Source organism: Purpureocillium lilacinum, assembly GCF_023168085.1.
Source record: "Purpureocillium lilacinum CBS 284.36 DNA, scaffold_5, whole genome shotgun sequence".
Classification (NCBI taxonomy): Eukaryota; Fungi; Ascomycota; class Sordariomycetes; order Hypocreales; family Ophiocordycipitaceae; genus Purpureocillium; species Purpureocillium lilacinum.
The window spans coordinates 2327789-2355058 of NW_027072115.1; the positions used below are offsets into that span (position 1 = coordinate 2327789).

A 27270-nucleotide genomic window follows, 5' to 3' on the forward strand; every position below is an offset into this window, starting at 1 on the left:
GTAGATCATCTTGACTCTGGATGACAACGAGTGCAACGTGGGCAGTGCGGTACGTAGTACAGTACGTTGTACCGGAGGAGTGCAGGACGACGTGGTCTATACCACGGCAGTAATAACTTTTCTTGTGTCTCGTGGCCGACGGGGACGTTAGTTGCTGTGAACTTGCGCCAACTCACCACCACGTCCCGTCTTTTACACCCAACAGTCGCGTCGCGGGCGTCTGCGCCGACGAGTTGCAGCGGAGCTGAGCCGTGCGGCGGCCGTCAGAGCGCTGCGTCGCCCATTTGTTGCAACTTAGTTATATGCAAGGCCCGGCCGGACGTGAGGCTCGCCCGCCGTCTTCCCTATTTGTCCGACTTGCGAGTCGTTGGCGGCGCGTGTCGACGACATGATGGCCAGAAACGGGGTCTAGATTCGGGAACTGCGGTGTAGTGTAATGTATTTCGCCCTCGCGGGCCTCCCCCGGGCGTCCCATGGTCTTCCCCCCCGGTCGCGAAACGCGGGGGCCGGAAGAGCCGCCCTGCCTCCGTCATGGGAAGCGGTCTAACTATCCAACGCCGCAGAGTATTGATGCAAAAAATAAAAGAAGAGCTGCAACGCAAAAAAAGCACGTCCACCAACGGCAAGCAAAGAAACGCCGGAACCTGTCGTTACTCCAGTCCCCAATGCACATCAGGTAGAGCCAAAACAACAAAAAAAGTGAAACCGTCCACGTCGTAGTGTAGCCTTGCAGCGTCTCATTGTCAGCGGTCGGCCTGCATAATGTCCGAGGCCGTGGCCAGTGCGTCTCGCTTGACGTCCTCGATGCTGCGGCTCACGTCGATGCTGAAGACGTCGTGCTCGTCCTGGGCGGGGGGCTCGAGGATGTCGAACTGGCTCTTGACCATGTTGGCGCCCATGTAGTGGCCCTTGCGGTTGGAGACGCGCTCGAGCAGCACCTCGGGCGAGGCGCTGAGGAAGATGAAGTGGACGAGGATGTCGTGGTCGTAGTAGGCGGCGACGCGGATGACGTCGCGGTACTTGCGCTTGAGGGCCGAGCACGTCACGACGACGCCCTCGGACCCGCGGTTGAGGCGGCCCATCGACTCGTCGCGGAGGGCGGTGAGCCAGTCCCACCGGTCGGCGTCTGTTAGCGGGACGCCGCTCCGCATCTTTTCAATGTTGGCCTCGGTGTGGAACTGCGCAGCAGCAAGGGGGGGTTCTGGTCAGCTTTTTCGTCTCACGCGTGTAGTAACACAGGTGTCACCGGCCAGGGAGGGGCGTCGTACCGAGTCTCCCTCGATGTAGGGCACGTCCAGCGCGCCCGCCAGGTACTCGGCCACCGTCGTCTTGCCGCACCCGGCGGGGCCGGTAACCAGCCAGATGTGGTGGTGCTTTTGCGCGCGACCGCCGGCCGCGGCGGACGAGGCCCTGTTGGAGGCGCTCTGCCCAGGGCCCGAGGGCGCTGCGTCCTGCCCGTTGACCCCGTTGACGGGCATCGAGTTGTCGTAGGAGAGCATGTCGAGGAGCGAATGTGGTGGGAGGGCTGACTGTGCCGCTTCCCACAGAGGGAGAAAGAGACGGGAGGGAGAGGAGAGAAGAGTAGACAGACGGGGCTAAGGGCCCATGCGAATTCTCGAATGTCTTTCGGTAGGCCTGGTGATGATGGCTGCTGCGGGCGCTCGGTGAGGTGTCTGTGGGCGTCGAGGCGAGGCGAGGCGAGGCAAAGCCAAAGTCTAAGTAGGGTTCGAAGTAGGGCAAGGCGGGACGGAGTGCAGGAAAGAATAAGCTTGCTCTTGGTATCAACGACGAGAACAAACACACAAAGACGAAGCTCCGCGCGTGACGTGACGTGACGTGACGTGACGTAGGGACGAGACTGGTGCGAATGTGCGAAAAGCAGTGACGAAGGGGGCGGCCACCGTCTAAATAAGACGCCTAGGTTGGTAAAACACGAGGGGGACGAAACTGCCTGAGTCGTGGTCGAGCGACCAAAAGCATTTACCGGTGAGCCCCAAGGGCCCCGAGGGGCTCCAAGGGCAGGCCGGGTTCGGATCTGCGCCTCCCACTGCCCCGGGGGCGGCGGGCACTTGGCCGCGCCTTGGTTTTTTTGCGCTCTCAGCCAGTCCGGTTGAGTTCGCGGAGGGCGGGTGGATGGGCGGCCGGATCATGGATGGGGATGGATGGGGTTCATTCTCCATTCCAGATTTGACGGTGGCATGGAAGTGGAGGGATGGACCTCGTGTGGAGGGGCGTGCGACGGCGCCTGCGGCCACGGCGGCGGCAGCGGCAGAAGACCCGACGACGACGACTCCATCCACTCGGCTCCAGCGCTGTGGTCCGCTGTGGCCCGCGCCTGGAGGCTGCCCAGGTGAACCTGGAACCTGAGCGTCCGGAGAGCCTGAGCGCCCGGGCGTGGGATGTGCAACTCCAGTGGACAGTGGCCCAATTAGTGACGCTGGCCCCCACGCCCGGCGCCACCCCTTCGGGCCATGGAGCTGGAGGCTTCCAGGTTCCCATTCTCGCCCACCTCAGGGCAAGTGCGTGCGTTCCATCTGCAGCCCGGCTGGCTGCTGCTGGGTAGGGCCTGTCCAGCCTGTCGGGTCTTGCTTTTTCTGCACCCTGGCTTCTTTTCCTCTCTGCTTCTTGGCCCTTTTCTCTTTTCGCCGTCCGCTCCGGCATCCCCTTGCTCTGCCTCATGTCGACGAGTCACGCGATGCCCTCAGCCCAGCAGTCATGCAGCCCGTCAGCCAGCAGTGTCCGCGGAGACACCAAAAAGATGAGGACGAGACGACACGCGGCGGTAAGACAGGCAAGCACCCTGCAAGCCACTCCGCGAAGAAACCGTTGGGTCCGTCTCCACCGACCCAGCAGCCTCCCTCGTGGGAGCCCGGCTCCAGCGCCGCGGGTGGTGTGAAATTGAGGGACGCCACCAACGATTCTGGGATGCGCTGAGTTGCGCCGCGCTGGGAGACGCCTGCTGTGCTTCCCGTCGACTCTCTGTGCGACCGACGGACTTGATGCACTTGCTGACGCTCGCCTCTGTCCCTCCGGGTCGGCCGACTGCAACGCTTCGGCCTCGCTTCGCCTTGCCTCGCTTGCTCTCCCCCGGTTGGTACGACCGCGGAGACCCGGTCCGGCGCGGTGCCCTGGTCGGCTGCCGGAAGCCCTTCCGGTACAGCAAACTTCGTCGTTTTCCTGCGCCGCGCGGTCCACAGCGACGAGCTGTGTGCGCAATACGTGCCCCGGCGGTCCGTTGGAGCACGGCCGCCCGTCATCATACAGAGTGGGCACCCACGCGCCGCCAGACAGGGGGGGTGCGAGGTGCGGGTGATTAGGCTGGGCGAGAGAAAGACCGGATTTGACCATCGGTGAGGAGACAGGCAGTCTGTCGAAACCTCGTGCGCACGCACGACCACCGCGCTCTTGTTGGCCGCCCAACACGTGGCTGGCTGGTCGCTGTGCCCAAAGCTCGGCGCTTCATCAACCAGTATTTGCATTAGCTATCTCACCCTCGTTGGTAGCGAGGTCTTGTGTCCCGAGCCGACGACACCAACGCGCGACCGAGACAAGCAACGGTTGGGGGGGGGGGGTGTCTGGAGCTCGTCGTCTCACACGAGTGTGCGTCGCGCAACATCCGCCGACAGCTGCCATGTTGGGCACCTGGCAGCACGGCTATTGGCGACGAGATCTTGGTGTGAAGAACGGCTCTGCCAGTTCGCGAAGACCAGGGGTATCGCCCAATGGGCTGGCTTTGAACCCTGTTCAACGACGTCGTCTCAGACAAAAAGAGAGGGTGCGCCCCGCGAACCATTTGCCGTCGGCAATAGGGCTGAACGCAGCAAACGCCGAGACCGCCGGTCGCGACGCCCGCCACCGTGGGGGAGGCGGCGGGCCGCTGCAGCCCGTCTGGAGCGTCGACGTGCCTCCATCACCATCACGATCTGGGGCGTGGGGTCCGTGGTTTCGAGAGCATGGCGTTTCAGACAGAGTCGTTTGCAACCGCAGTGCATTGCATTGCATTGCTTGATGCAGTGGCTCCCCGAGCCCTGGTGGTCTGTCCGCAATGGTCGTGTTGCGAAATGTACGATGCACATGCGGCACTGTGGATGCTCCCCGTCGACGCCTTGTGTTTTGACGTACTGAGACATAGTAATTACTTGGATGCCTACATAATAGAGTGCCAGAGGTGCTCCCCCTCTTGGCAGCGCTGTTACATGAAAGTGATGCAACACCCGGTCGAGTGCAAGAGCGTACAAATACAGGCATTCACCGGCTTGCGACCGGGCAGCCCTCCAGGCTTATCGGCGGCAACTCATGAGCTCCAGACCCAGACCATTACTTGCAGGTCTTTTGCTTCAGGATGAGGTTCCATTTATCCTTGTGAAAGACCTGCCCGCCATAGTAGCGGTCATCGTATCCCTTTATACGCCCACATCTGTCTCGTATGTACCTGATGGCATTGGCAATTAGGTCCCAGTCGTGGATGTTTATGGGGGCCGGGTTCTATAATTTAGGCATCATCGTCAGCATACGCTCCGGTTCGAAGTCGCTTCGACTCTGCCTCGCCGCAGCAGCCAGCGAGCCTTTTCTCTCCCCGCGTGCGTGATTGCGCGCGTGCGCGTGTGCAGACTCACGTCGTTGCAGATGCTAGACTGGGTGGAGTCCTTGCAGGTGAGGTCGGAGCAGACCCTGGGGCCCGGGTTGAGGATAGGATCGCCGTCGAGCCCTTGGAGGGCCTCGTAGGCGTTGGTGATGCCGCCGATCTTGATGTAGCCGAAATTGCCCCTGTTCGGCTGCTTGATGTCGGAGCAGATGAGCGACGCGGCGACGAAGACCCCGGAGCGCTTGTTGGCGCCTCCGGCGCTGCTGTGCGGGAAGTCGGTCTCGTACTTGGGGTTGATGGCGATGAGCTGGCGGCGCACGTCGGCCTCGGTGCCGCTGAGGCGCAGGACGGGGCCGCCGGGGAAGGCCGGCACGCGCCACTCGTCCCGCGCGTAGACGTGTCCGGCGGTGTTGTCGTCGCGGGCCGAGATGGCGGGGCTGCCGGAGGCGACGCCGGCGGCGACGGCGAGGCAGGTGAGTATCGTTGCTAACATGATTGGGGTTTGCTGTACTACTTCTTTCCTCCTACTTTGTTTTACGACAGGGGAGCCCTCGAAGAGATATATATCCACGACGCCGCGTGCGTGCAACTAACACCGCCCGCCCAAACCACCAGGGCCAACCCTTCCCCTCCCGCCATCATCGACGGGTCCTCCCCTCGTATTTCCCCCAACGGCGATAGATACAGTAGTACGATAGTGACGCCATCGACGATAGATAGACGAGCTGGCAAGGCGCGGCGTCGTTTCATCCTCGACCAAGCTTGCCTCTATGCAGAAGCCGTCCCATCGGGGCTTGGTCGCAGCGCCTGCACCGCGCCCCGTGCGCGGCTATTGTCTCGGAGGGGAGCGGTATTGTTAAAACCGGGGCGCGGCGGTCCCGTGAGGTGCCTTTTGCTCGCGGCGGCGGCCACGCGGCTGTCCGCCAACCCGCCTCCGGGGCGGGGCTGCCCCACATGTGGCCCGGGCTTCAAACCCCCGACCGACCGGCCGGATAGCCGGACGGCCGCCTATGTGTGTATGTATGTATGTGCCCGCCCACGTGGGCGCGCGTGTGTATCTGCGTCATTTGACGTGAACGAGCCCGCTCCTGCCACGTTGCGAGTATATGTATTACTAGTGTGAGGGAGAGCAATCATGGCCCAGCCCGGCGCGGCGCCGCGGGACTCTGTATATGCGACCCGGTTTAAGGATTGTGTATATAAATAGCAGAGGCGCACCATCTTTAGTACTCATACGCCGCCTGTCACTTCGGCCCGTACCAGATTCCCCAAGTCTGTAGATGCCTCGCGATAACGATGCAGTCATCGGGCACAAGGCGAGGGACGCAGGACGTTGCTGAAAGGGGCGGCCCCCTTGACCATCTGCACGAATTCCGTGGACTGGATTCAGATCGCGGCGCTCAAGGGACTGGCGCATGCGAGCATTTGCGAGCTGAGACGACCTCTGCTCAGCCTCATCCTCCTGTCTTGGCGTATCCGCCCTCTGGCAGGTGACGACCGTGATGGCCCGTCAGGGTCGGACGTGGCCCGCGCTGCAACGCCTCGTAGATAGGTGGAAACGTCGTCATATCACCACGTGCTACGAACAGCACGGCCACCGTACTGATAAGTTGAGCCATTAATCTCGCCCTTTGCGCGGATCCGAAGCCGGAGCCGTCCCCCGACTCTCTGGCCAGAGAGCGTCCCGCGCACCTCCGCATGCGCTGGGCCACATGAAGGAGCCGCGTCGCGTGCACACACGCGCGCGCACATTCTTGAAGTCTCCGCGTCCTCGCATTGACCATCGCAATTTCGACGGACCTGACCCTGGCCATGCAGATAGATGGGCTGACCCCAGCTCGTCCAGCGCGCTTCCGCAGGGGATGGCGGGCCTGCGTCGTACACACCTTACACATTATGTATGCCGTGTCGTTACCAAGCCCGTTTAACTCCATGCTCAATAAGTGCCGAGCCGGACCTGCCTTCAAGCTCCCTGATCCTGGCCCTGGACCGTGACTCGCAGGATGGCATACCCAGGGCTGACTGCCGCCGAGGCCCGTATATGCGGTGGGCGAAGACCATCTGCCGCGGGCGGCACGCATGACGACAGACGGGACTTTCCAGGCCGGGACTGGAAGCTTTCCTCCGCACGGATTCTATTTTTTCTGGTCGGACGAGCAGCTGCATGACGCCAGAGACGATTATGCGACTCCCAGAAGGTTTTTCGTCGGCTCCATCGCATGAATCGGCGTCGCGTGAGCTAGGGCTTGGCTCTCTCCCTCTCTGCCTTTGTATCACGGCAGAGCGCATCCCATTGTTTAGTCTTCGCAGCAGGCAAGGCAAAGAAACCTCCATGTATAAGAACGGGCGACGCGCTGTCCGTAATGGCGTCTCTTCAGCAGCTTCTGCCTCACGTCCCTCGCTCAGAGTAGTTGTTTTGTCTTCCCTTTGAATACCCTCTTCCGGTGCTTGCCAAACTATTTTGTTCTCAACTCTCTCCACCTCGGGCATAATACCACACACACGCTCATTTGCTTGACGTCTGGCATCTATTGCCTGGCCTCGGGGCTTGTAAAAATCGCAGCACAACATGCTCAAGGCTCTGTTCGTCGCGGCCGTGGCCGCCACCGCCGCTTCCGCCGCCACGGTCAAGACCCCAGACGCGGCCAAGGAATGCAAGGACTGCGATCTCGAGACCGCCCACAACGTGGACTGCGCCAGCAAGTTCAAGGTTGGGCGTACGGGCACGATGTCGAAGCCCGAGCGCGTGGCCTACATGGATTGTCTCTGGCGCAAGGAGCCAGGACAGGTCGGCTTCCGGGACTACCAGGCTGGGTGCATCAAGTGCAAGGGCCTTCCCGACGGCAACTGGAAGCAGGCCAACCATGACCGCGTGCTCGACGACTACCTCAGCATGAACTGGACGGACACTCTGCCGAACAACATCTACGACTACTGGACCACCTTGGATCTGACTGGCAAGACCGCGGCCGGCGACGGGTGGACCACGCCCGTGCAGGCCAAGGACAAGGAGGGCAAGCTCGTCACGGAACCGCAGTGGGTGTTCTGGAACTTCACGTACAACACCCAGGAGAAGATCAACGCCAGGCTCGATGAGCTCAAGGCCAAGTACCCCCTCAACGGCAAGGACGTCGGCGTTTCCCTCACCGGGGTCATCGAGATGCACTTCACCTACGGCTCCCAGGACTTCCTCCTCAACGCGGGCGGCAAGGTCCTCAAGATCACCAACATGCTGTGCGTCTCCACCCTCTCGGACGCTTCCACCAAGGGCGGCCTGAGCGTCAAGGCCTCGTCCACCAGCTTCCTCCTCGTCAAGGACATGACCCGCAACGCAACCGAGGAGGAGCAGCGGACCCTGCCCATGGCCCCCGACGCCGCCAAGGGCGTGACCAAGACCGTCGCGCTCGACGCCGCCGTCCAGGCCCTCTCCAAGGGAAGCCTGACCACCGTCACTGAGGCGACGGACGAGGGCAAGAACCTGGTCAAGGAGGTCGAGGCCGGCAAGCTGGACGCGAAGCAGGCCGCCGAGAAGGTGAGCAAGACGGCCGAGGCCGAGATCAGCAAGGCCGTCAGCGTCAAGGTCGAGAGCATTTCTTCGATCTCGACCAGCGTCAGTGCTAGCCTCAAGTTGGAGGCTATGCTCGGCAAGACTGGCAAGAAGACTGCCGGCAAGAAGCCCTCTTCCTGCAAGCGCCGCCGTCGCAGCGTCCCGGCCGCGTCTACCTACTAAGGTAGCCAGCCAAGGAGAACGGCACTGGTCGACGAGATGTCGAGATGGCTTCGGGCCCTGTTTCTGCTTGGCTGTGGGTACAGAAAGGCACGTATAGGCAGCTTTTGGGAGACGTCTAGGAGGGTGGCCAATGTGCGCCGAGGCCATTCTGTACGAGAATCGCCATCGTCAAGGAAACGAGGGCGCGCGGCTCCCCAACGCCTCGTTGACAAGCAACCTGAGTCGTCTCGGATGCTCGAGGGCACAGCACAGCGCGGCACACTATTGTACTCCATGCTGCACTTGCTACAATATTCCACTGGTTAATTAATACGTACTGTACTGTACTGTAAAGTATCGCCTCGTTCTCATTTTTGTGATTGCGGTGCGGTGCCATGTCGGCGGGACGCCCCGGGCACACACCGGCGGCTTGGCCCATGCGTGTAAACGCAACCAAGCATTTCGATATACTAAGAAGTTTTACCCCGTAACTTACTGACACGCTCCAATGTGATTTGGCCGTCCAGGTAAGCCCTAGCTGTCGCTCTTCGAATTGGCCCGTGCATCCATTGCTCCCCATTCGTGTTTGCAGACAGAGTGCTTGCACGGACGGCAGGAGCTTCGGGCGACGCTTCCTTCCCCGTGTCCTTGGTCCTCGGTGGGGGATTGAAGGAGCGCCCCGCGCACCTGCCTCTGAATACGCCATGTTGAGTACTTGGGCCTTGCAGCAGAGCCGCCAGACGCAACCAAAATCTGCCGCGAGGCCACGATGAAATATGTCCTTCAAACACCAACACCAGTAGCAGCAGCAAAATCTCCTCTCGCCGTGCATTCAGCACACGCACCCGCGAGACGACGGTGGCACGCCGGGTGCCGTAGCCGCGGGCAGCCGACACACAGCTTGGGCAACAGGCGAGTTTGCCCCGCCACGCGCCGTCCTTCCAGAACAAGACGCCAAAAGGCCCCCGAGGCGCGGGGTCCAAGACTCCCAGCCCCTCATTGCCCCGCCATTCCGCGCCGCTGAGCAGGGCAAACGACTGAACTTTTGGCGAGGAGGCAGACGGGAACCGTCCACCGCGCGGGTGGCAGCGCGGGAGGGAGCGCTGGTGAGCAGGCGTCCGCCTTGCCGAGACCGACGCGTGCATGTCGAGCGGAGGACTCGCTCATTGTCTGCGCATTGTGTCGACAAGTCGGGCGCGTTGGTCCGCCGCCAACCCGCAGGTTTGCTTGCGCCCCCGCGACAATGGGAGCCACTGCCAGACACAGGCCCTGCAGACAATGCCCGACACGCGCCGCGTACTGTACAGCCCTGTGCAGAGCCGAACCGCATCTGGAACTTTGGCACCTCCATCAAGCGCTGTGCGAGGGCGGACGGCTGCCGCATCACTGGCCGGCGGGCGCTTTGGTTGACCGTATTAGGCATCCAGAGATCTGGTGGATGTCAGCCAGGGGGGGCCGAGCAGCCCGTAACCTTGCAACAGTAGGGGACCTTTGACGCCTGGAGGCGCCGCTAGCTCGCCGCTGGCGCGTCCCCATGCTCCCGTCCCCAGCTCCCGTCTGGGTACCTGAGGCGGGCTCCATCCGTGCCCGCAGCCGACATGGAGTACGTACTGGGCTCGCGTTTCCCTGTGACGAGTTGTCTGCCTCTCGCTGCAGCTTAAAGAGGTCAGAGCTGGACGCCGCCCGCGCGTCGCCTCGACCCCCTCATGTCCCTCCTCTCACTCTCTTCGTCGTCCTTGTGTCTGCGAAGATTGCCATCCCTGAGAGCTGCGGCCTGCAGGACACAGACGCTCGCCAGACCTCGCCTCGTTCAGCAGAGATTTTTCACCAGAAGCGCCGTCACGATGAACGCCACCGACCTTACCCACTACCTGGCCGACTCCCCGCCCGCCGTCGTCCGTCTTGAGATCGAGAAGCACTTTGAGGCCCTCAACGACAAGCAGAAGCGCTATGCGCACTTCATCAGCCAGTATGTACAGCCTCAAGTCTCATTACCATGTGCCCGACGCCGCTGCTGACACTCATCACCCCAGGGCCTGCTTCGCGGGCACCCGCATCGTGCTCCGACAGCTGTCGCCCGAGGCCGAGTCCATCTATGACTTGATTCTCGCGCTGCACAGGAGCTGCAATGGCGACTGGAAGGCCCTGGCGAGCAAGGCCGGTGTCGAACAGGCCGAGGTCGACCACTTCCTTGACTACGCCGCCATGTTCCTGGGCAACATGGGCAACTACAAGAGCTTCGGAGACTCCAAGTTCATCCCTCGCTGCAGCGAGAAGTCCGTCGCTGCCCTGGCTGCCACCAGCCCCGAGGCCAGCAAGTTTTACGAGGCCACCGGTGGCGCCATCTTCAGCTCCGACAAGCAGGCTCTCATGCACCTCGGCTTCCCTGACGCCGGTCACTTGAGCGAATACTACCCTGGTTCGCCTGACATCACCAAGGCAGAGATCGAGGCTGTCTCGGCCTGGATGGAGGCCAAGAACTTGCTCCCAGAGAACACGAGACTGCGCAAGGCAGGCGATACCTTTGAGATTCTCATTGCTTCATCAGCCACGTCGGTCCCGTCCAGCGGCGGCGACATCGGCAAGGACACCTCCTTCACCGTTGAAGACGGGCCGTTGAAGGGCAAGACGATCAAGCTCGTGTACGGAGACTACAGCGAGGAGATGGCGGCCATCGCGAAAAACACCCAGAAGGCTGCCGAGAACGCCGACAACGAGACTCAGAAGAGCATGTACACCAACTACACGGATTCCTTTGCCAACGGATCCCTCGAGGCGTACAAGAACGCTCAGCGTGACTGGATCAAGGACAAGGGACCCATGGTCGAGTCCAACATCGGCTTTGTCGAGACCTACAGAGACCCTGCCGGCGTCCGCGGCGAGTGGGAGGGGTTCGCTTCCATGGTGAACCTCGAACGCACCCGGGCCTTTAAGGCTCTTGTTGAGAATGCGCCCAAGCTCATTCCTCTCTTGCCTTGGGGCAAGGATTTTGAGAAGGACAAGTTCCTCTCCCCCGACTTCACGTCACTGGAGGTCATGACCTTCAACGGATCCGGTATTCCTGCTGGCATCAACATCCCCAACTACGACGATATCCGCCAAACCGAGGGCTTCAAGAACGTGTCGCTGGGCAACGTCCTGAGCGCCAAGGCGCCCAACGAGAAGATTCCATTCATTCGCGAGGAGGACGACGAGCTCTTCCGGAAGTACCGCGACGCCGCCTTTGAGGTCCAGGTCGGCCTTCACGAGCTGACTGGTGAGTAATGGTTCAATACGAGACTCGTCATCTGACAGGAAGCTGACACGCGACAGGCCACGGTTGCGGCAAGCTTCTGCAGGAGACCGCCCCTGGCGTCTTCAACTTCGACAAGGACAACCTGCCCGTCAGCCCCGTCACCGAGAAGCCCATCACCACCTGGTACAAGCCTGGCCAGACGTGGGGTTCCGTCTTTGGCAGCATCGCCGCGTCGTACGAAGAGTGCAGGGCAGAGCTCGTCGCCATGCATCTCAGCTGCGAGTTCGAGGCCCTCAAGATCTTTGGTTTCGGCGACGGCAACGTTGACATTGACGGCGAGGCCGGCGATGTCCTGTATGCCTCGTATCTCGGCATGGCTCGCTCTGGCCTCGGCTCTCTCGAGATGTGGGATCCCAAGAGCCAGAAGTGGGGACAGGCTCACAGCCAGGCTCGCTTCTCCATCCTGAAGTGCTTCCTCGAGGCTGGTGATGACTTCTGCAAGCTCGACTATACCAAGGACGACCTGTCCGACTTGACCATCAAGCTCGACCGCTCCAAGATCCTCACTGCCGGCCGCGACGCCGTCGCCAAGTACCTCCAGAAGGTGCACGTCTACAAGTCCACTGCCGACGTCGAGACGGGCACCAAGTTCTACGTCGACATGACCACCGTCGACCCGGACTTCTGGGGCACCAAGGTCCGCAAGGTCGTCCTCGAGAACAGGCAACCCCGCAAGGTCTTCGTCCAGGCCACCACGTCCCTGGACGAAGCGTCGGGCACCGTCTCGATCAAGCACTACGAGGCTTCGCCGGTGGGCATGATCCAGAGCTGGGTGGACAGGAACCTGTAGATGTAGATGTGGATGTAGATGTAGATGTAGATGCCAAAAATGAAAATACCAGAATTATCAGACTACGAGTTGTGCCGCGAAAGATGATGCCAGGGCACTCCGAGGATGGCATCGACGGACTCGATCCCAACACACGTGACTCGTCTTCATGCTCCACGGGCTGTGTGCAGTGCTTGCTCGGGCTTCTTTGATCATCATCACGGCTCCTAACCAGAAGCCTGGCGGAACTCTTTCATTTATGCTCGTTTTGATTTTTTGACTGTAAAACCTGATTACAGACGCCAAGATGTGACCGATGCCGTCGACTTCCAAATGCAATTGGCCAAACCAGCCCATGTCGGAGACCCTTCCCGTTCTACAACCCGTTTGTCGCACCGCGCCGACTCCATCACCGCGGTGCTACATCCGCTTTCGACGCCCGGACCCCCACGGCGCCCACACCTAGCACCCCGCAAGACTCCCCCGTTCCCCCCTGGGTATAGGGGCGAGGGAGGCTGCAGATCTACCACTTCATCTCGTGGGGCTTGTCGCCCTTTCGCAGGCTGAAGGAGCTGCCGAGGTAGCTGGCGAGCATGTCGACCTTCTTGATGTTGGCGATCAGGGGCTTGTCGATGGCCTTCTGGTCAGCAGCGCGGCTGCTGGTGATCTGCTTCTTCTGAGGCGGGAATCTGCGTTAGCCTCCGCTGTCTCGTCTTCGAGAACCAGGCACAGAGTGCGCGGGCGCGCCTCGGTGGAGCCAAAAACGTACCTGGGGCTTCTCTCCCTGCTTGAAGAAAGCCTCCTCGCCGGCCTTCTCCTTGGCCTTCTCGGCGGTGAAGTACTTGGGCTGGGAGATCTCCTCGACCTTCTTCTGGTCCAGGCCGGAGACGTCGACCTTGTAGGAGGTGACGATGACGTATCGGGAGTTGACCCGTCGCAGGGGAACACCGTTGATCTTGAAGGGGCCGGTGACGAGGAGGACACCCTGGTCGAGGGCCTTGAGAAGGATGACGCGCTTGCCACGGAAACGACCGGCGAGGACGATCAGGACGGTGCCGGGCTGCAGCGACTGGCGAGGGGCCCAGGGGCGGACGGCCTTGCGGACCTGTTGGTTGCACCGGGTTAGCATGCGCCCGACCAGAAACTCAACGTCGCAACGGCGACGCGACACATCTTGCTGTTCTGCCCTGGGAGTCTGCGTGTGGATTGACTGTTTCGAATGGCGCGGGTGTCCGATACATGGTCGTGATATGTTGATATCTCATTCGAAGGGGGGGCCGGGCGTTCGTCGTGTCTGTGCCATGATGCCAGGCCAATTCCTCGATTCCAAGTCGCCAACACTGTTCCGCCATTGCCGGGCGTTCGTCGCGATTCCGAAGAGTCCATCCAGCTCACTATCTCCCAGGGCAGGGAACTCGAAGATTGCCACGGGCGGGCATCGCCGTCACGTCACAACCATCGCGACTCACCTTCTTGGCCTCGGTCTCGTCGTCGGCGTTGTACCACTTCTTGGCCTTGTCGGCGGAGGCGGGCACCTCCCGGGTCGACTTCCCGAACTTCTTGGTCGTGGGCTTCGCCGACATGGTGACTCTCTCGACTGTGTCTGGTTGGGTGTGGAGGGAAGAAAGACACGTTTGGTGATGCTCGCCGAAATGTTGGATTTCTTGTGAAAGCCACTAGCGAGTTTGTGGGAGCAAAATGTGAACCCTCTGGCGCTAGTCCACATTCGGTCGCGCGCCTCCTCTTCTCACCCGTGCGGGCTGGTGGGACATGGGGCTGGCCGCACGTGATCTTATCGAATCTCTTATCGGTGCCGATTTGAAGCTTCGGCCGATGACGGCGGGCGGAGACGCGGGAAGGTGCGAGAACGAGCCCCAGCTATCCAGAGCTTGCTGGAATGAAGGTTTTCCCCCAACGTCGCCGCGCCGAGTAGATGATTTTGCCCCCGAGGGTCCCGCGCACGCCCGTCATGGCCTGATTCGTATTTCATGTTCACTCTTCTCGCATCGTAAGCGGCTGTAAGCGATTTCCTGCATCCGACCGCGTGCAACAACATGCAAGCCCGAAGGCAGATGATTTCCTCGGCCCAGCGCCTAGCTGGAGCCGCGACACGAACCTCACGGCCGGTCGCTCGACTAGCGGCCGGTCGAATTCCACACGCGCTACCGTTGCGGCTGCTTCCAAGTCTGACGGTCCGCCACTATGCCAACGGCCGACCGCGCCCGCCGGGGGGAACTCACAGGATGAACCTCGGCGAGGAGGAGGAAAAGCCGGCGCTGGAGCAGTTTGGCATCGACCTCACCGCGAGGGCGAGAGACGGAAAGCTCGATCCCGTAATCGGAAGAGACGCGGAGATCCAGCGGACGATCCAGATCCTCTCGCGACGTACGAAAAACAACCCTGTGCTCATCGGTAATGCCGGAACGGGCAAGACGGCCATCCTCGAAGGCCTCGCCCTGCGCATCATTCGCGGCGACGTGCCCGAGAGCGTAAAGAACAAGAGGGTCATAAGCCTGGACCTTGGGTCGCTCATTGCGGGGGCCAAGTTCCGCGGCGACTTCGAGGAGCGCCTGAAGAAGGTCTTGGACGAGGTCCAAAAGGCCGAGGGCGAGGTGATTCTCTTCATCGATGAGCTGCACACCTTGCTCGGCCTGGGCAAGGCGGAGGGCTCCATTGATGCCTCGAACCTCCTGAAGCCCGCCCTGGCCCGCGGCGAGCTCCAATGCTGCGGCGCCACCACCCTCACCGAATACCGACAGATCGAAAAGGACGTAGCCCTCGCCCGCCGGTTCCAGCCCATTATTGTTAGCGAGCCCTCCGTTGAGGACACTGTCAGTATTTTGAGAGGCATCAAGGACAAGTACGAGGTGCACCATGGTGTCCGAATCACAGACGGCGCCTTGGTTGCCGCCGCCGCCCTCTCCAACCGGTACATCACAGATCGGTTCCTCCCGGACAAGGCCATCGACTTGATGGATGAAGCCGCCAGCCACCTGAAGTTGCAGCATGAGTCCAAGCCCGAGGACATCATGCGCCTGGACCACAAGATCATGACCATTCAAATCGAACTGGAAAGCCTCCGCAAGGAAAAGGACGTCGCTAGCAGAGAGCGCCGCGAGAAGCTTGAAAAGGACCTGGAGGGCTACAACAACGAGATAGCCGAGCTCAACGCTAGGTGGGACAAGGAAAAGGCGGAGATTGAATCGGTCAAGAAGGTGCAAGAAGACCTTGACAAGGCCCGCTTCGAGCTCGACCAGGCACAGCGTGTGGGCAATTTTGGCCGCGCGTCGGAGCTCCGGTTTGGTGTCATTCCGGACCTGGAGGCCAAGCTGCCGTCCGACCAGGAGTCGCAGCAGGAGAAGAGCGATGACGCGCTTGTTCACGACGCGGTCACGTCCGACGACATTGCAAATGTCGTGTCGCGCATCACGGGCATCCCGGTCTCGAAGCTGACATCGGGCCACATCGAGAAGCTCGTGCATATGGAGGACACGCTGCGGGAAGCCGTTAAGGGCCAGGACGAGGCCATCAAGGCCGTGTCCGATGCCGTGCGGCTTCAGCGCGCTGGTCTTAGCGGCGAGAACCGGCCCCTGGCCTCCTTCTTCTTCCTCGGCCCGACCGGCGTGGGCAAGACGGAACTCTGCAAGAAGCTCGCAGGCTTTCTCTTCTCGACCGAGTCCGCCGTCGTGCGATTTGACATGTCGGAGTTCCAGGAGAAGCACACCATCTCGCGCCTCATCGGCGCACCGTCCGGCTACGTCGGGTACGAAGACGCCGGGCAGCTCACCGAGGCGGTTCGGCGCAAGCCGTACGCGGTGCTGCTCTTCGACGAGTTCGAGAAGGCGCACCGCGACATCTCGGCCCTGCTGCTGCAGGTGCTCGACGAGGGCTACCTGACGGACGCGCAGGGCCACAAGGTCGACTTCAAGAACACCATCATCGTCTTGACGTCAAACCTGGGCGCCGACATCCTCGTCGGTCAGAACGTCATGCACCCGTACAAGGAGAACGCCGACGGAGAAATGGACCCCTCGGTGCGCAAGGCAGTCATGGACGTGGTCGCCGAGGCGTACCCGCCCGAGTTCCTCAACCGCATCGACTCCTTCATCATCTTCAAGCGCCTCGCCCGCAGCGCCATCCGCGACATCGTCGACATCCGCCTGCGCGAGCTCCAGCACCGCCTCGACGACAAGCGCATCACGCTCGCCGTCCCCAACGACGTCAAGGACTGGCTCGCCGAGCGCGGCTACGACCCCAAGTTTGGCGCCCGCCCCCTCAACCGCCTCATCACCAACGAGATCGGCAACGGCCTCGCCGACAAGATCATCCGCGGTCAGCTCAAGATGGGCCAGGCCGCCGAGGTCAAGATCCGCGACGACAAGGAGGGCCTCGAGGTCGTCAACGTCTCCGAGGAGGCGTAAACCGAGGCTGTGCAGTTTGTATTGATATGTCGCAAGTGGTATATACGTTACTGCGGGAGTTGGATCGCGAGTACAGGTGCATTTTCTCTTGGTTGAGTTTTCACGACAGACACGGACCTCGCGCATCATCTTTCTTGTATATTAGCAAAACGGGTATATTGCATGCACAACTCCGCTCCTTATTGATACCCGCAAGCCTGGAGCAACTTGAATAATGCAAAAATTTTCAGAGAAGAACCTGTGCCGTGCAATGTGAATGCCAACGTTCGACAAGATGACAGTCAGCCTAAGTGTAGATGCTTCGTGGAACGACGCATAGGGCCCATCAAGGTCAACTTAAACAGGGCAGCCTCACTTTTTGCCAGGCCAAACAGCACTCACATCACAAGCCGAGACGAGGCAGCACGGGCAGACAAAGGCACAGAAACCAAACTCGATTTTTATCACCCTTCCTGTTCTCCCCCATCCCATTCACTCCGCTACGATCAACCCCGGCCGGGAGGCCTTAGACAGCGAACGAACAACCCAACTCCGCCAATCTAGCGCAATGAGAGATGAGACGAAGAGAGCGCAGTTACCACAAGAGACGCGAAAAACCAAAACAAGTCAACACCACCGCGAGCCAATGCCATAGCCTTTGTGTACGCATCTCGCCAACCTCGAACCCCTCTCATTCTCCTCCATCCCTGCTGCCGTGACCGCATCCCCCGCGTGTCGCCGAGTGGCCACGATCCGAATAGACCCAGAAGACATGCCCAGGTTGTGTGCCAGGCCGATCCCCGGCGCATACAGCCGTTCCACGTCGCAAGGCTCCAGGTCGCCGTCCAACGACGTTGCCGAAAATGGCACGTGATCGCGTTCCAGAGCAAAAGCTTCGGGACCCGCGTGCACATGAGCGGGGTATCACGACAACACCAAAACGACAACAGAAGGGACAAGAAACGAGCGCCAGAGTGGTCGACAGCCCGACGCGAAGACGATTAAGGGACTAAGTTCGATTGGGGGTTGACCGATAATTTTGCAAATTACAACCGAACCCACGAGTTGGGCAAGACCGATGCGAATAGCGTACGTGACAAGATGGAGTAGGCAGGAGAAGGCGGAGTGGATCCAAGCTTCTCTCGATTCTTTACTGGTGACCGGCCTTGCGGAGGGTGGTGGCGAGCCACTCGAGACCCTCGTACAGACCGTCACCAGACGTGGCGCAGGTAGACTGGATGTACTGTGGCGGGGAACGTGGTCAGCTTCGGGCTCGTCCAGCGTGTGCGCGTAGCATCGCGAGAGCGGGAAAAGATGAAGGAGAGGCTGAGGAGGACATACCCAGGCGCGTTGTCTCAGGCTGTGGAGGCCGAGCTTGTCGGTGATCTCGGCGGCGTTCATGGCGTTCTGTGGAGGGTCGCGTGTCAGCTATGGTGCAATCGCAAGGTGGTAGAACGGGGCGGACGGCGCGGCATTCGTCGCAAAGCGCAGCGCCGTCATCGGTCATGTACGTACAGGAAGATCCTGCTTGTTGGCAAAGACGAGCAGGATGGCATCCCGCAGCTCATCCTCGTTGAGCATGCGCTGGAGCTCCTCACGGGCCTCGACGATACGGTCGCGATCGTTGCTGTCGACGACGAAGATGATGCCCTGGGTGTTCTGGAAGTAATGCCTCCAGAGGGGGCGGATCTTGTCCTGGCCACCGACGTCCCACACGGTGAACTGGATGTTCTTGTACTCGACGGTCTCGACGTTGAAGCCTGATGACGCGCACGTTAGCAAGCCGACAGTGAGTCGATTCACGGGCGCGGCCGAGGGCGACGAAGACGGAGCGACGCGCCGACGGGCGACCGAGATGCACGGGGCAGGCGGAGCGGCGTACCAATGGTGGGAATGGTCGTGACGATTTCACCGAGCTTGAGCTTGTAGAGAATCGTGGTTTTACCGGCGGCGTCGAGACCGACCATGAGAATTCTCATCTCCTTCTTCCCCCACAGCTTGTCGAAAATCTTGGAAAACGCGAGACCCATGATTGCGGTGTGCGGCGGCGAGGCCTGTGTCGAAAATCTGGATGGCGTTGGTGGAGGTGCGGAAAGGGAGAAGGGGAGGAGGTCGACGAAGAGTTATGTGTCCCTAGTTGCCACGCGTAAGTAAGCGGTTTAGGGAGGGGTTTTTCTGCCCGAGCCGCGGAATGGGGGGTGGGCTGCCAGCTATGACGATGGGGATGGGAGTTGCAGAGGGGGCCTGCGGGGGAATAGAGTGAAGAAAGGAGGTGTAAAAAAATTTACGGGTCGGCGAGATGCTGCTGAATTGGATGGCGAACGGTGCTGGGCAGGGGGGATGAAGATGGTTTATGGGCATGCGCCGCGACAGAGGACACTTTGTCCAGGGATAAGACGTCGAGCCAGGCTGCTGCATTTCAGCGCGTGGGTGGGCTGGGCGCCGGCTCCCCATGCCATGTCACCAGCAGGCGGCCGCCGTGGGAGTCAGCCAATGCAGGCAACGCGAGACGAGGCCGGATGACATGATGCCCATGCGGACGGGACCTGCTCCGGTCGTCGTCGACTCCCGGTGGGCCGCCGCGGTCGATGAGGCTGGGCGGGCAGGCGAGGCTCGATGCCGTCCGTCGCGGCGCGGGCAAGTGACAACTCGTGTGTGTGCGTGCATCCCAGGCCTTGGAAGCAGGCCCAGCGGCGACGATGCAGCAACGGGACAGGGTGCACCATGGTCGTGGGCAGAGGGTTCAAAGGCGCGACTTACTCGTTCGATCGAAGGGCAGCGGCGGCCGGAGGATGGTGCGTCGTGCGGGTGGGTTGGTTGAGGATGGCGGGTGGAAGAGGAGGGAGAGTTCTATCGTGGAATTTTTGGAACAGGGTCGGTGAAGAAGCGTGCCTGCTGCAGTACAGTGGAAGGGGGGGGAGGGGAGCGGAGCGGAGGGGGGGAGCACGGGGGGCTTGCGCTTCCTTGGGGAGAATGGGGGACCCGGTGGAAGGCGCCTCACCCTGCCTGGCGTGCGCGTGTGCGTGATTCCTGTCCTGTTCCGCCTGAGGTGCTGGGCTGAATCTGTCCGGGCTGCCACTGCGCCTGGATCTCAGGGGGCCCGTCCACCGTCATCACAGTGAGGTGCTCCAGCGAACAGTGGAGGACGCCGGGTGGCTTAGGTGGGCACACATCGTCCCATTGGCAGTGGTGCAATCGCTGGCCCGCGACCAGTGAACGAACCCCCTGGATTGCAACCTGGCAACTTCGAGCACGCTGTTCGCCAGCCCGCTTCGCTGCGCCACCCCTGACTCGGGTGGGTTAGTGCCTTGGAGGGGGGTTGCCGTTGTCGGGCGCGCACATGCCAGGGCCGGGTTGACGCTACCTGTCGGAGACTTGAGCACTCTCCACAATGTGCGTGACCCTCGCGCGCTGTCGACGACGCCAGGCGGTACAGCTAAAGTACCTGCGCCTCGCGTGCGACTCCTGGCGGTTAATCCACGGCAGACCCGCCCCGAGGCTCCATCTTTCAGGGGGTGGGGACCTCTGCTGGGTCCGCTGGAGCCCGCTGTGGACGGGACGCGCAGAGGCTCTTCGCCAAGTACTTGCGCCCAGGTTGCGGCACGGCGGATTCGCGCGGCGCCGGTACCTGGCCGCTCGTACCCGCTCGGTGCTACCGTTTCGTGGTGCTCCTTTGCGAAAAGGTGTCAATTCGCGAATCCGTCCAAACCTTGGACGTGCCCAGCAGCTCCCTTTGCACCAGCTGTCCACGAACGCCCAGCTCTCTCGCCACCGGGTTACGCGCGCCCACGTCACCTCCAGCTCCCCAAAGGACCGCAGCTATGCATCTGCTCACGGCAGCGAGGTCGCTCCTCGCCGCGGCCCTGGCCTTCCAGGTCGCCTCGGCGCACAACATCGTCCTGCCCGCCCACGGCCTCGAGTGCTTCCACGAGAACCTACACCGCGACGACAAGATGACCGTCACCTTCCAGGTCGGCGATCGCGAGTTCGGCAGCGCGGGGAACCTTGACATTGACTTCTGGGTATGATTCACACACCCCGGCCTAGGCAGCATCGTCACGGGTGCGATGCGAGGCTGCGGCCTGGGACACCATCGACTGACGTGGAGCTTCAAATGGACAGATTGTCAACCCCTCAGGCGGCTACGAGGTCAACGAGAAGACCGTCTCCAACGGCGACCACTCCTTCACCGCCAAGACTGACGGAAAGTACACGTACTGCTTCGGCAACCAGCACTGGGGCGCCAACAGCAAGGAGGTGTCGTTCAACGTCCACGGCATCGTTTACGTCAGCGAGTCTGAGATGCCCTCCGATCCCATCGAGTCTGAAGGTACGCGAAGGATGCATGTCCCATCTGAGTCTTTGACAGGAGTAGCTGACAGCATCTCAGTCCGCCGTCTGTCCGATCTCCTCGCCCAAGTCAAGGACGAGCAGTCTTATATCGTCGTACGCGAGCGCACCCACCGCAACACCGCCGAGAGCACCAACGCCCGCGTCAAGTGGTGGAACCTGTTCGTCATTGGCGTCGTCATTGGAGAGTCCCTGTTCCAGGTCTGGTGGCTGCGGCGCTTCTTCGAGGTCAAGCGGGTCGTCTAAGCGGCTCTGCCTCTGCTCTTCGATTTACACCAAGCTTGCCGCAGTGGCAACGGGGGAAGAAGAGGTGCGACTTGCCTTGACGGCTCCACGACCGAACAGGCTGGAGACGCGCATGTGTGCGAGTTGCTGTTTCTCTGATGCACCAGCGGGTTTGCGAGGATCGCACATTTCTGGCGCAACGGCTCGGGACGGGTCTTGGGAAATTTGATGACCAAAAGGACAAAGGAGGCATTGTGTGGCTAGCATGTGGTAATATGATAGAACCGTGGTCGGCTCCTGTAAAGAGTACGAAGCACATTGACGCTGAATGATGGCCAGCCTGATTTTCAACTTGACCTGACCCAAATTGAAGCGTATTGTGACGTGCTTTACTGAAACGAAGTTGACGACTGGCTCATGGCTTTCTGATTCACAATTGTTCTACTTCAGAGAGGCTAATATCAACATTCAACGCCGTGCCAACTCCCAGCAATGTCCCAGTACGCAAACACAATCTCCCCATGTAACGCCATATTTACGCAGTAGGGTCCGATTCAGGCATGGCGCTCTCTGTGCTCTCGGCCGGAGCAGCCTCAACAGGCAGCTCTACATCCTTGACGGGATGCAGCAGCATCGGCGGCAAGCACATCCGCCCTTCGCCGCCGGGCATGCTGCTGGGTCCGGAGCCGCCTTGCTTGCTCTGATCCTCTGTCCTCTCGAACTCGTCGCCGCCGTCGTTGTTGACCTTGAGGCCCAGCCAGCGGCGGTACAGGTTCGGCGCGAAACCCGAGTTGTAGAACCAGCTCAGTCCGTGCATGTTGTGCTCGCGCTCGCCGTAGATGCTGGTGCGTGAGCCGCCGGCCGTGCCATCATGGCCGCCATTGTACGTTTGCGCCATGAAGTCGACCGGCCACCTCCTGTCCACGTACATGGGGTGCGGTGCATATACGGCCTTGTAGCCGTGCTGTAGAGCCACCGTCGCGGGCCACATCTCGGGGAAGGCAAACTGCTTCTTGTAGGCGGTCATGCGGTGCATCGTCATGAGTAGGCGACGAGACATGCGCGATGTAGTAATGATGGACGCGCGGCGGGGAGGCATGGGGTGCGACCTGTTGAAGCCAGTGATGTCGTCCTTGAGCTGCCACGTCGTACCATCAGGGTCGAAGATGGGATTCAGCGAGATGTAATCAGCCTCTTCCCCAACACCCCACTGGTAGCGGTCTCCCTCATACGGCGTCTTGGGCACAGGATCGTGCTCCACGTCAAACCAGTCGTTCTGATCTGACGGCCGGACAGGACCCCAAACAGCCTTGCCCTTGGCTTTGGCGGCGTCCTCCGGATCCTTGACGCCAGGCATCTTCTTCCAGACATTGTCGGACCCGACGACACCCATTTCACTCTGAACGCGTGACATCTGAGAGAAATCTTCCCAGGAGCCGTGAATCGTGGGGAAGTAGAACCTGGAGCTGCGCTCCCACAGACCCTTTCGGGGCTGCGCCTTGGACCATTCTTCGAGCTTAGTAACAAAGTCGTAGTAGCTGCCAGTGTAGCGAATGTCCATCTCCCACTGCCAGAAGTATTCATACTCTGGATGCATGTAGGCAAAGTACTGCATCGCCATAGACAAGCCACGGTAGACTCCATGTACTGGAAGCTCCGGTCCGCGGCTCCAGAGGTCGTAGATGCCCTGGTACAGCGACAGCATCTGGGTCTCGGTCCACAACGTAACCAGTCCCTGAAACTCCTTGGGGATGCTGTCACGTATCCGTTGCTCGTACGCCTCGTGGTCTGCCCAGATGGGGTGATGGGCATCGTTTCGAACCTGGACGAGAAGGTGGACATCGTATCGTCCGCCAGAGCCCAACGAGAGCTCCGAGATCATAGAGCGGAGGTTGGCAATGTCGTCCTCCCGGAAAAGGTATTCGTCCCAGCATCGAACAACAACTGCCGTCCTCGCCTTCTTCTCCACGCTGCTTTCTCCCGTCTTCTCGGCCTTTCCGCTCTTCGTGAATTGAGTGCTTTGTCCAGTGCTATTGTTGGCTGGAACGTCTCTCCGCACATGAGCATTCGAGTCGCCGTTACCAATGTAAAATCCATGAGGTTGCGGTGTCTTCTTGGGAAGTTCGCTGAACCGCGCAGCGTTGGCCTTGAAGCACTGGCGCTGCACCGTGGCCCAATCGACCTCGCGATAGTCCACGCGTGGGGTCTGGCTCCAGACGTCATCGGAGCCTTCGCTCTCACCATGCTCCCCGGTGCCAAGACCTCCGGTCCTCGTAGAGTACCCGAAGCCGTAAGGCCCGTAGCGACCAAAGCGCTCAAAGCAGATATCCTCGGGGAGTTTCAAGACGTCATAAGACCCAGCGACGCTCTCAGGGAAACCGAGTGGTCGACCTTGGTAGTAACGCAGCGCCGGCGGGCGGACTTTGCCAGCAGCGTCGATGAAGCACTCTTGCATGTTGGATTCCTTGCTTCGATTCGGGTATTCTGTCCAGGGCTTGCTGGCGGGGATGTCCCTCTGGTCGGACTCGTCATGGCGCTCAGTGTCCTGAACCTCGACGGCGGTCTCTTCGCCAGGTCGAGCTAGCGCCAGCGGCTCATTAGGTCGTGGGTACTCTGGCTTGCTCTCCCGAAAAGGCTTTATCGTTCTTATCCCTCCGTAGTATCTCTCGAGGAACGGGAACTTTTCCCAGATCGGCGGGGGTGGCGGCGCCTTGTTGATCTTGCCGTTTGCTACCTTCCAGTTCTCGACTTGGCTGGCCCTGATCAGGCTGAATATCATCAGGAGGATGACTCCAGCAATGCCGAAGCAGATATACCGGGTGACCTTGGTTGGCAGTCGATAGGGATAGACGCTCGCAGGTCTCCGCTTGGGGGGTGGTGGAGTCCGCTTCGGCCGGAGGAGCGACCGGCTGGGGGCAGCGTCGGACACATTTCCAGATGAGTATGGTGATGAGGGGGAGTATGATATCTCCGAGTCGTCATCTGATGATGAATAGGTGTCGTTAGAGTATCGCTCTTTTGTCGGTGAGTCGGTTCTGCGGTAGAGCGGCAGACGCTGCTCTTGGGACCGCCGGAGCGGGTTCGAAAGAAGACCCATAGCGGGCCGTCTTTTCGTTCTGCAACTGCATTATGAATGTTAACTCAATGGCGCAACTCAAGAGCCGGTGGAATGTGCTTACCGTTCGCTCGTCTCCGGGTCTCGTAAGGAATGCGGCAGTCGAAGTAGGGCGATTTGGCCAGTGGTGGCCCACGTGCTGCTCGGAATGCACTTGCGAGCTCTCGAAGAGTCGGTGGAGGATGAAACGAGGTGAACGTAGAAAATGCACTCGGCTCTGCAAAAGGGACAATTATTTCGTGTGGAAGCTTCCGAGATGTCTGCTGCTAGCTTCCGCGCCTTCGACGAGGATCAATGATGTTAGTGTTGTCGGGTCGTCTTGGTTGCCGGGCAACGGGCCCCCCTCCACGCAATGAGCTGGCACCACACCGTGTAATGCCCACCAGTGATTCCATGCATGAGCATGCGCGAGCATAATTAACGTTGCACCTTGCCCCGGATGAGTTAACTGTTTCGGATCATTCTGGGCAGAACCTCGGGGAGCTGTCTGCGTGTGTTTCGAGAACAGGGTAGCTTGAATTGGACTCGAGGCTTTGGAAGCTGCCACCAGAACGCTCCTGCCTGGCCTGGCCCAGCATCGTGCCTGCCATCGTCTCCCTCTGTGTGCAGATGCAGGTTGGTCTGAGACTCTTGCGCCTCACTCAGCGCTCTGCGCAGTGAGATGCTCCTCTCACATTCTCTCCGTTCCGTACTCCTTTCAAATTGATCAACTGATCCGCGTTTCTCCACCCTGCGCGCAACACTCGCTGTGATTCCCCCGCGCTGTCGAGACACTACCCGCGCACACAGTCTATCGCCGACACACGAGGACCAGCTGCACCTGCGGTGCTCCAAGAGTCCAGAATCCCAGGCAGAAGAAACAAGGCACGACGCCATCAAGAGTTGACAAGCACAAAGAAGCAAGGTTAAGCCGCGAGGATGAGGTCACAGAGGATTTGGCTGCAGTCTGGCTCCGTCATTGGCAGCGCCAAAGATAGGGCCAGCGCCCCGACGCACCGTTTGTCTCGAGTCTGCTCTGCTGACCACCTCTGGACGCATGCGCATCTTCAACGTTGATCTTCGGGCCACCAGCCGCCGGGGGCTCGTACTCAGCGGCACATCGGTCTCGCTTGACGCTGCCCCCCGACCTCCCGCGCCGGGAGCCACCCAGTCTCAGCCTCTGTTCGGAAGCAACCCCGCCAGCCACGCTCTCAAGTCATCCGCTAGCGCTCCCATGAGCTGACGTCCCAACACTCGCTATACCTCAGCCCAACGTCATGGGGCTTGAAGCTGGGCGTGACCGACCCTTACCCGCCTGCCAACAATCTCCCGTTACGCGCAAACACACATCACCTTCCGCCGCCTGTGGTGCTACGTGGGGACGAGGGCTCTGGCATTCGCCAATGGTTCGACGGCCCGTCGCAGGCCATCCGGCTGGCCTATCATGCGCAGGATGATGTGTTTGCACGATGCCCGGATCGAACACAGCCCAAGTCCTGGCCTGTAGCAGATCAGGTGCCCAGGTCGCTGCAGGACCGAACTTTTGAGTTGTGAACCCTGCGTCTTCCTCTCGTGTGCTGCCCTGCCTTACTCCGCCTCCTCTCAACCCTACTTATATCCGGATGCCTCTCCGTATTCTCGTTGTTTCACTGTGAACTACCGTGTATCCCTCAGTAAGAAGTGAGGCACCCGAGAGCAGCTCTTGCATGGACTTGTTAGAGTCAACCTGGAGGCGAATTGCTTCATATCATCTACATTCCATATATCCCCGTCGTCTTTGAGTGAATCTCATCTGGCCTGCGACGATGACTACCCTCGCACCGACCGAAACAAGAACATTGGGCAGCGCTGTCTCGATGCCAAAGTACGAGCTCCGAGGTGAGCTCGAGGAGCCCGACCTCAAGGCATCGTGCGGCTTCCAGCAGCGTCCCATGTCCGTCACCCTCGACGGCACCTCCATCTTCACCCTCGCCCTCTCCCTCGTCCTCCTCATCCACTTCCTCGGCTCGCACGTCGTCCAGGTCCTCGTCAGCGTCGTGCCTCTCCTCCTCGCCATCCACAACGACTACCAAAACTTTATCAACCTCGGCCCCGGCGGCACACCCTCCACGTTTCAGGGCTACATCCGTATCACCTGGTTACGCCTGTGGGCCCTCCGGGATCCCTTCTCGGCGCCCACTCCGGACCCTTCCGTCGTCCCGGGGCAGGGCATCCTCAGCCGGCAGCGGCTCCCCTACCGTGCCGGTCCGCGACCGCTCGTGGCGGGCATCGCCCCCCAACGACAAGTGGACCAGCACGGGTCGCAGTCTTGCTACCTGTCTTTGCGGCGAGCCATGGGCCGGCTTAGTGCTCACAGCCCGCTCAAGTTCGGCACGGAGCGCTCATGTCTCGAGAAGCACGGGTTGGCCCTTTTCGCGAGGCACCCGCTGCAGACGAACTGCCAGGGCGAGATCTGTCACGTTCACGACTCGGACCACTCAATGCACATGTGCCTGCACCCAGACGACATCAGGGAACTGCTGAGCAAAGGCTGGGGCCAGAGACATCCGCTGGCGCGCAAGGGCTGGTTGCTGCAAATGCCCGTGTCTCCAGATTTCGTTATGGTGTACGCTCCTCGCAGTAAGTCTCAATTCCAAGCAATCAACCGATAATGGGAGCTTGTAAGGCTAACCATCGCCGATGGCGCATTATAGATGAGCACGAACTGCATATCACATACAAGATTGTCGAGGCTGCCATCTGGTACACCCTCGCCGAGCGCGTCGAGCTCGGCTCCTTGTCTAAATGAATTTCTCTCAAAGGCGGCCTACAAGAGGCATCGGCGCCGAGTCTTGTGTTTGTTT

General features: G+C 60.6%; 10 protein-coding genes across 10 annotated transcripts; 5 read left to right on the top strand and 5 right to left on the bottom strand.

The window, feature by feature from the left end:
• Nucleotides 1-743: 743 nt before the first annotated feature.
• On the bottom strand, nucleotides 744-1499 carry PLICBS_007296 (uncharacterized protein; the record flags this gene model as incomplete). The annotated part of the gene is made up of 2 exons (XM_018320727.2): nucleotides 744-1178; nucleotides 1269-1499. 2 exons carry the CDS (start codon nucleotides 1497-1499, stop codon nucleotides 744-746), a joined length of 666 nt encoding a protein of 221 aa, XP_018180624.2.
• Nucleotides 1500-4317: 2818 nt separating this feature from the next.
• On the bottom strand, nucleotides 4318-5078 carry PLICBS_007297 (uncharacterized protein; the record flags this gene model as incomplete). Its single annotated transcript, XM_018320730.2, has 2 exons — nucleotides 4318-4485; nucleotides 4617-5078. 2 exons carry the CDS (start codon nucleotides 5076-5078, stop codon nucleotides 4318-4320), a joined length of 630 nt encoding a protein of 209 aa, XP_018180627.2.
• Nucleotides 5079-7154: 2076 nt separating this feature from the next.
• On the top strand, nucleotides 7155-8315 carry PLICBS_007298 (uncharacterized protein; the record flags this gene model as incomplete). Its single annotated transcript, XM_018320731.2, has 1 exon — nucleotides 7155-8315. The coding sequence occupies one exon, from the start codon at nucleotides 7155-7157 to the stop codon at nucleotides 8313-8315; it is 1161 nt and encodes a 386-aa protein (XP_018180628.2).
• Nucleotides 8316-10138: 1823 nt separating this feature from the next.
• On the top strand, nucleotides 10139-12379 carry PLICBS_007299 (uncharacterized protein; the record flags this gene model as incomplete). The annotated part of the gene is made up of 3 exons (XM_018320733.2): nucleotides 10139-10263; nucleotides 10328-11550; nucleotides 11607-12379. The coding sequence occupies 3 exons, from the start codon at nucleotides 10139-10141 to the stop codon at nucleotides 12377-12379; spliced, it is 2121 nt and encodes a 706-aa protein (XP_018180630.2).
• A 502-nt stretch (nucleotides 12380-12881) lies between these two features.
• On the bottom strand, nucleotides 12882-13941 carry PLICBS_007300 (60S ribosomal protein eL6; the record flags this gene model as incomplete). Its single annotated transcript, XM_018320734.2, has 3 exons — nucleotides 12882-13034; nucleotides 13128-13463; nucleotides 13828-13941. The coding sequence occupies 3 exons, from the start codon at nucleotides 13939-13941 to the stop codon at nucleotides 12882-12884; spliced, it is 603 nt and encodes a 200-aa protein (XP_018180631.2).
• Nucleotides 13942-14601: 660 nt separating this feature from the next.
• Nucleotides 14602-16779, top strand: PLICBS_007301 (chaperone ATPase hsp78; the record flags this gene model as incomplete). Its single annotated transcript, XM_018320735.2, has 1 exon — nucleotides 14602-16779. One exon carries the CDS (start codon nucleotides 14602-14604, stop codon nucleotides 16777-16779), a length of 2178 nt encoding a protein of 725 aa, XP_018180632.1.
• A 1129-nt stretch (nucleotides 16780-17908) lies between these two features.
• PLICBS_007302 (uncharacterized protein) lies at nucleotides 17909-18788 on the bottom strand (the record flags this gene model as incomplete). Its single annotated transcript, XM_018320736.1, has 4 exons — nucleotides 17909-18001; nucleotides 18100-18165; nucleotides 18274-18518; nucleotides 18641-18788. 4 exons carry the CDS (start codon nucleotides 18786-18788, stop codon nucleotides 17909-17911), a joined length of 552 nt encoding a protein of 183 aa, XP_018180633.1.
• A 1791-nt stretch (nucleotides 18789-20579) lies between these two features.
• On the top strand, nucleotides 20580-21354 carry PLICBS_007303 (p24 complex component; the record flags this gene model as incomplete). The annotated part of the gene is made up of 3 exons (XM_018320737.2): nucleotides 20580-20780; nucleotides 20881-21088; nucleotides 21149-21354. 3 exons carry the CDS (start codon nucleotides 20580-20582, stop codon nucleotides 21352-21354), a joined length of 615 nt encoding a protein of 204 aa, XP_018180634.1.
• A 514-nt stretch (nucleotides 21355-21868) lies between these two features.
• Nucleotides 21869-24430, bottom strand: PLICBS_007304 (uncharacterized protein; the record flags this gene model as incomplete). Its single annotated transcript, XM_018320738.2, has 1 exon — nucleotides 21869-24430. One exon carries the CDS (start codon nucleotides 24428-24430, stop codon nucleotides 21869-21871), a length of 2562 nt encoding a protein of 853 aa, XP_018180635.2.
• A 1853-nt stretch (nucleotides 24431-26283) lies between these two features.
• On the top strand, nucleotides 26284-27215 carry PLICBS_007305 (uncharacterized protein; the record flags this gene model as incomplete). The annotated part of the gene is made up of 2 exons (XM_018320739.1): nucleotides 26284-27046; nucleotides 27121-27215. The coding sequence occupies 2 exons, from the start codon at nucleotides 26284-26286 to the stop codon at nucleotides 27213-27215; spliced, it is 858 nt and encodes a 285-aa protein (XP_018180636.1).
• Nucleotides 27216-27270: the final 55 nt, after the last annotated feature.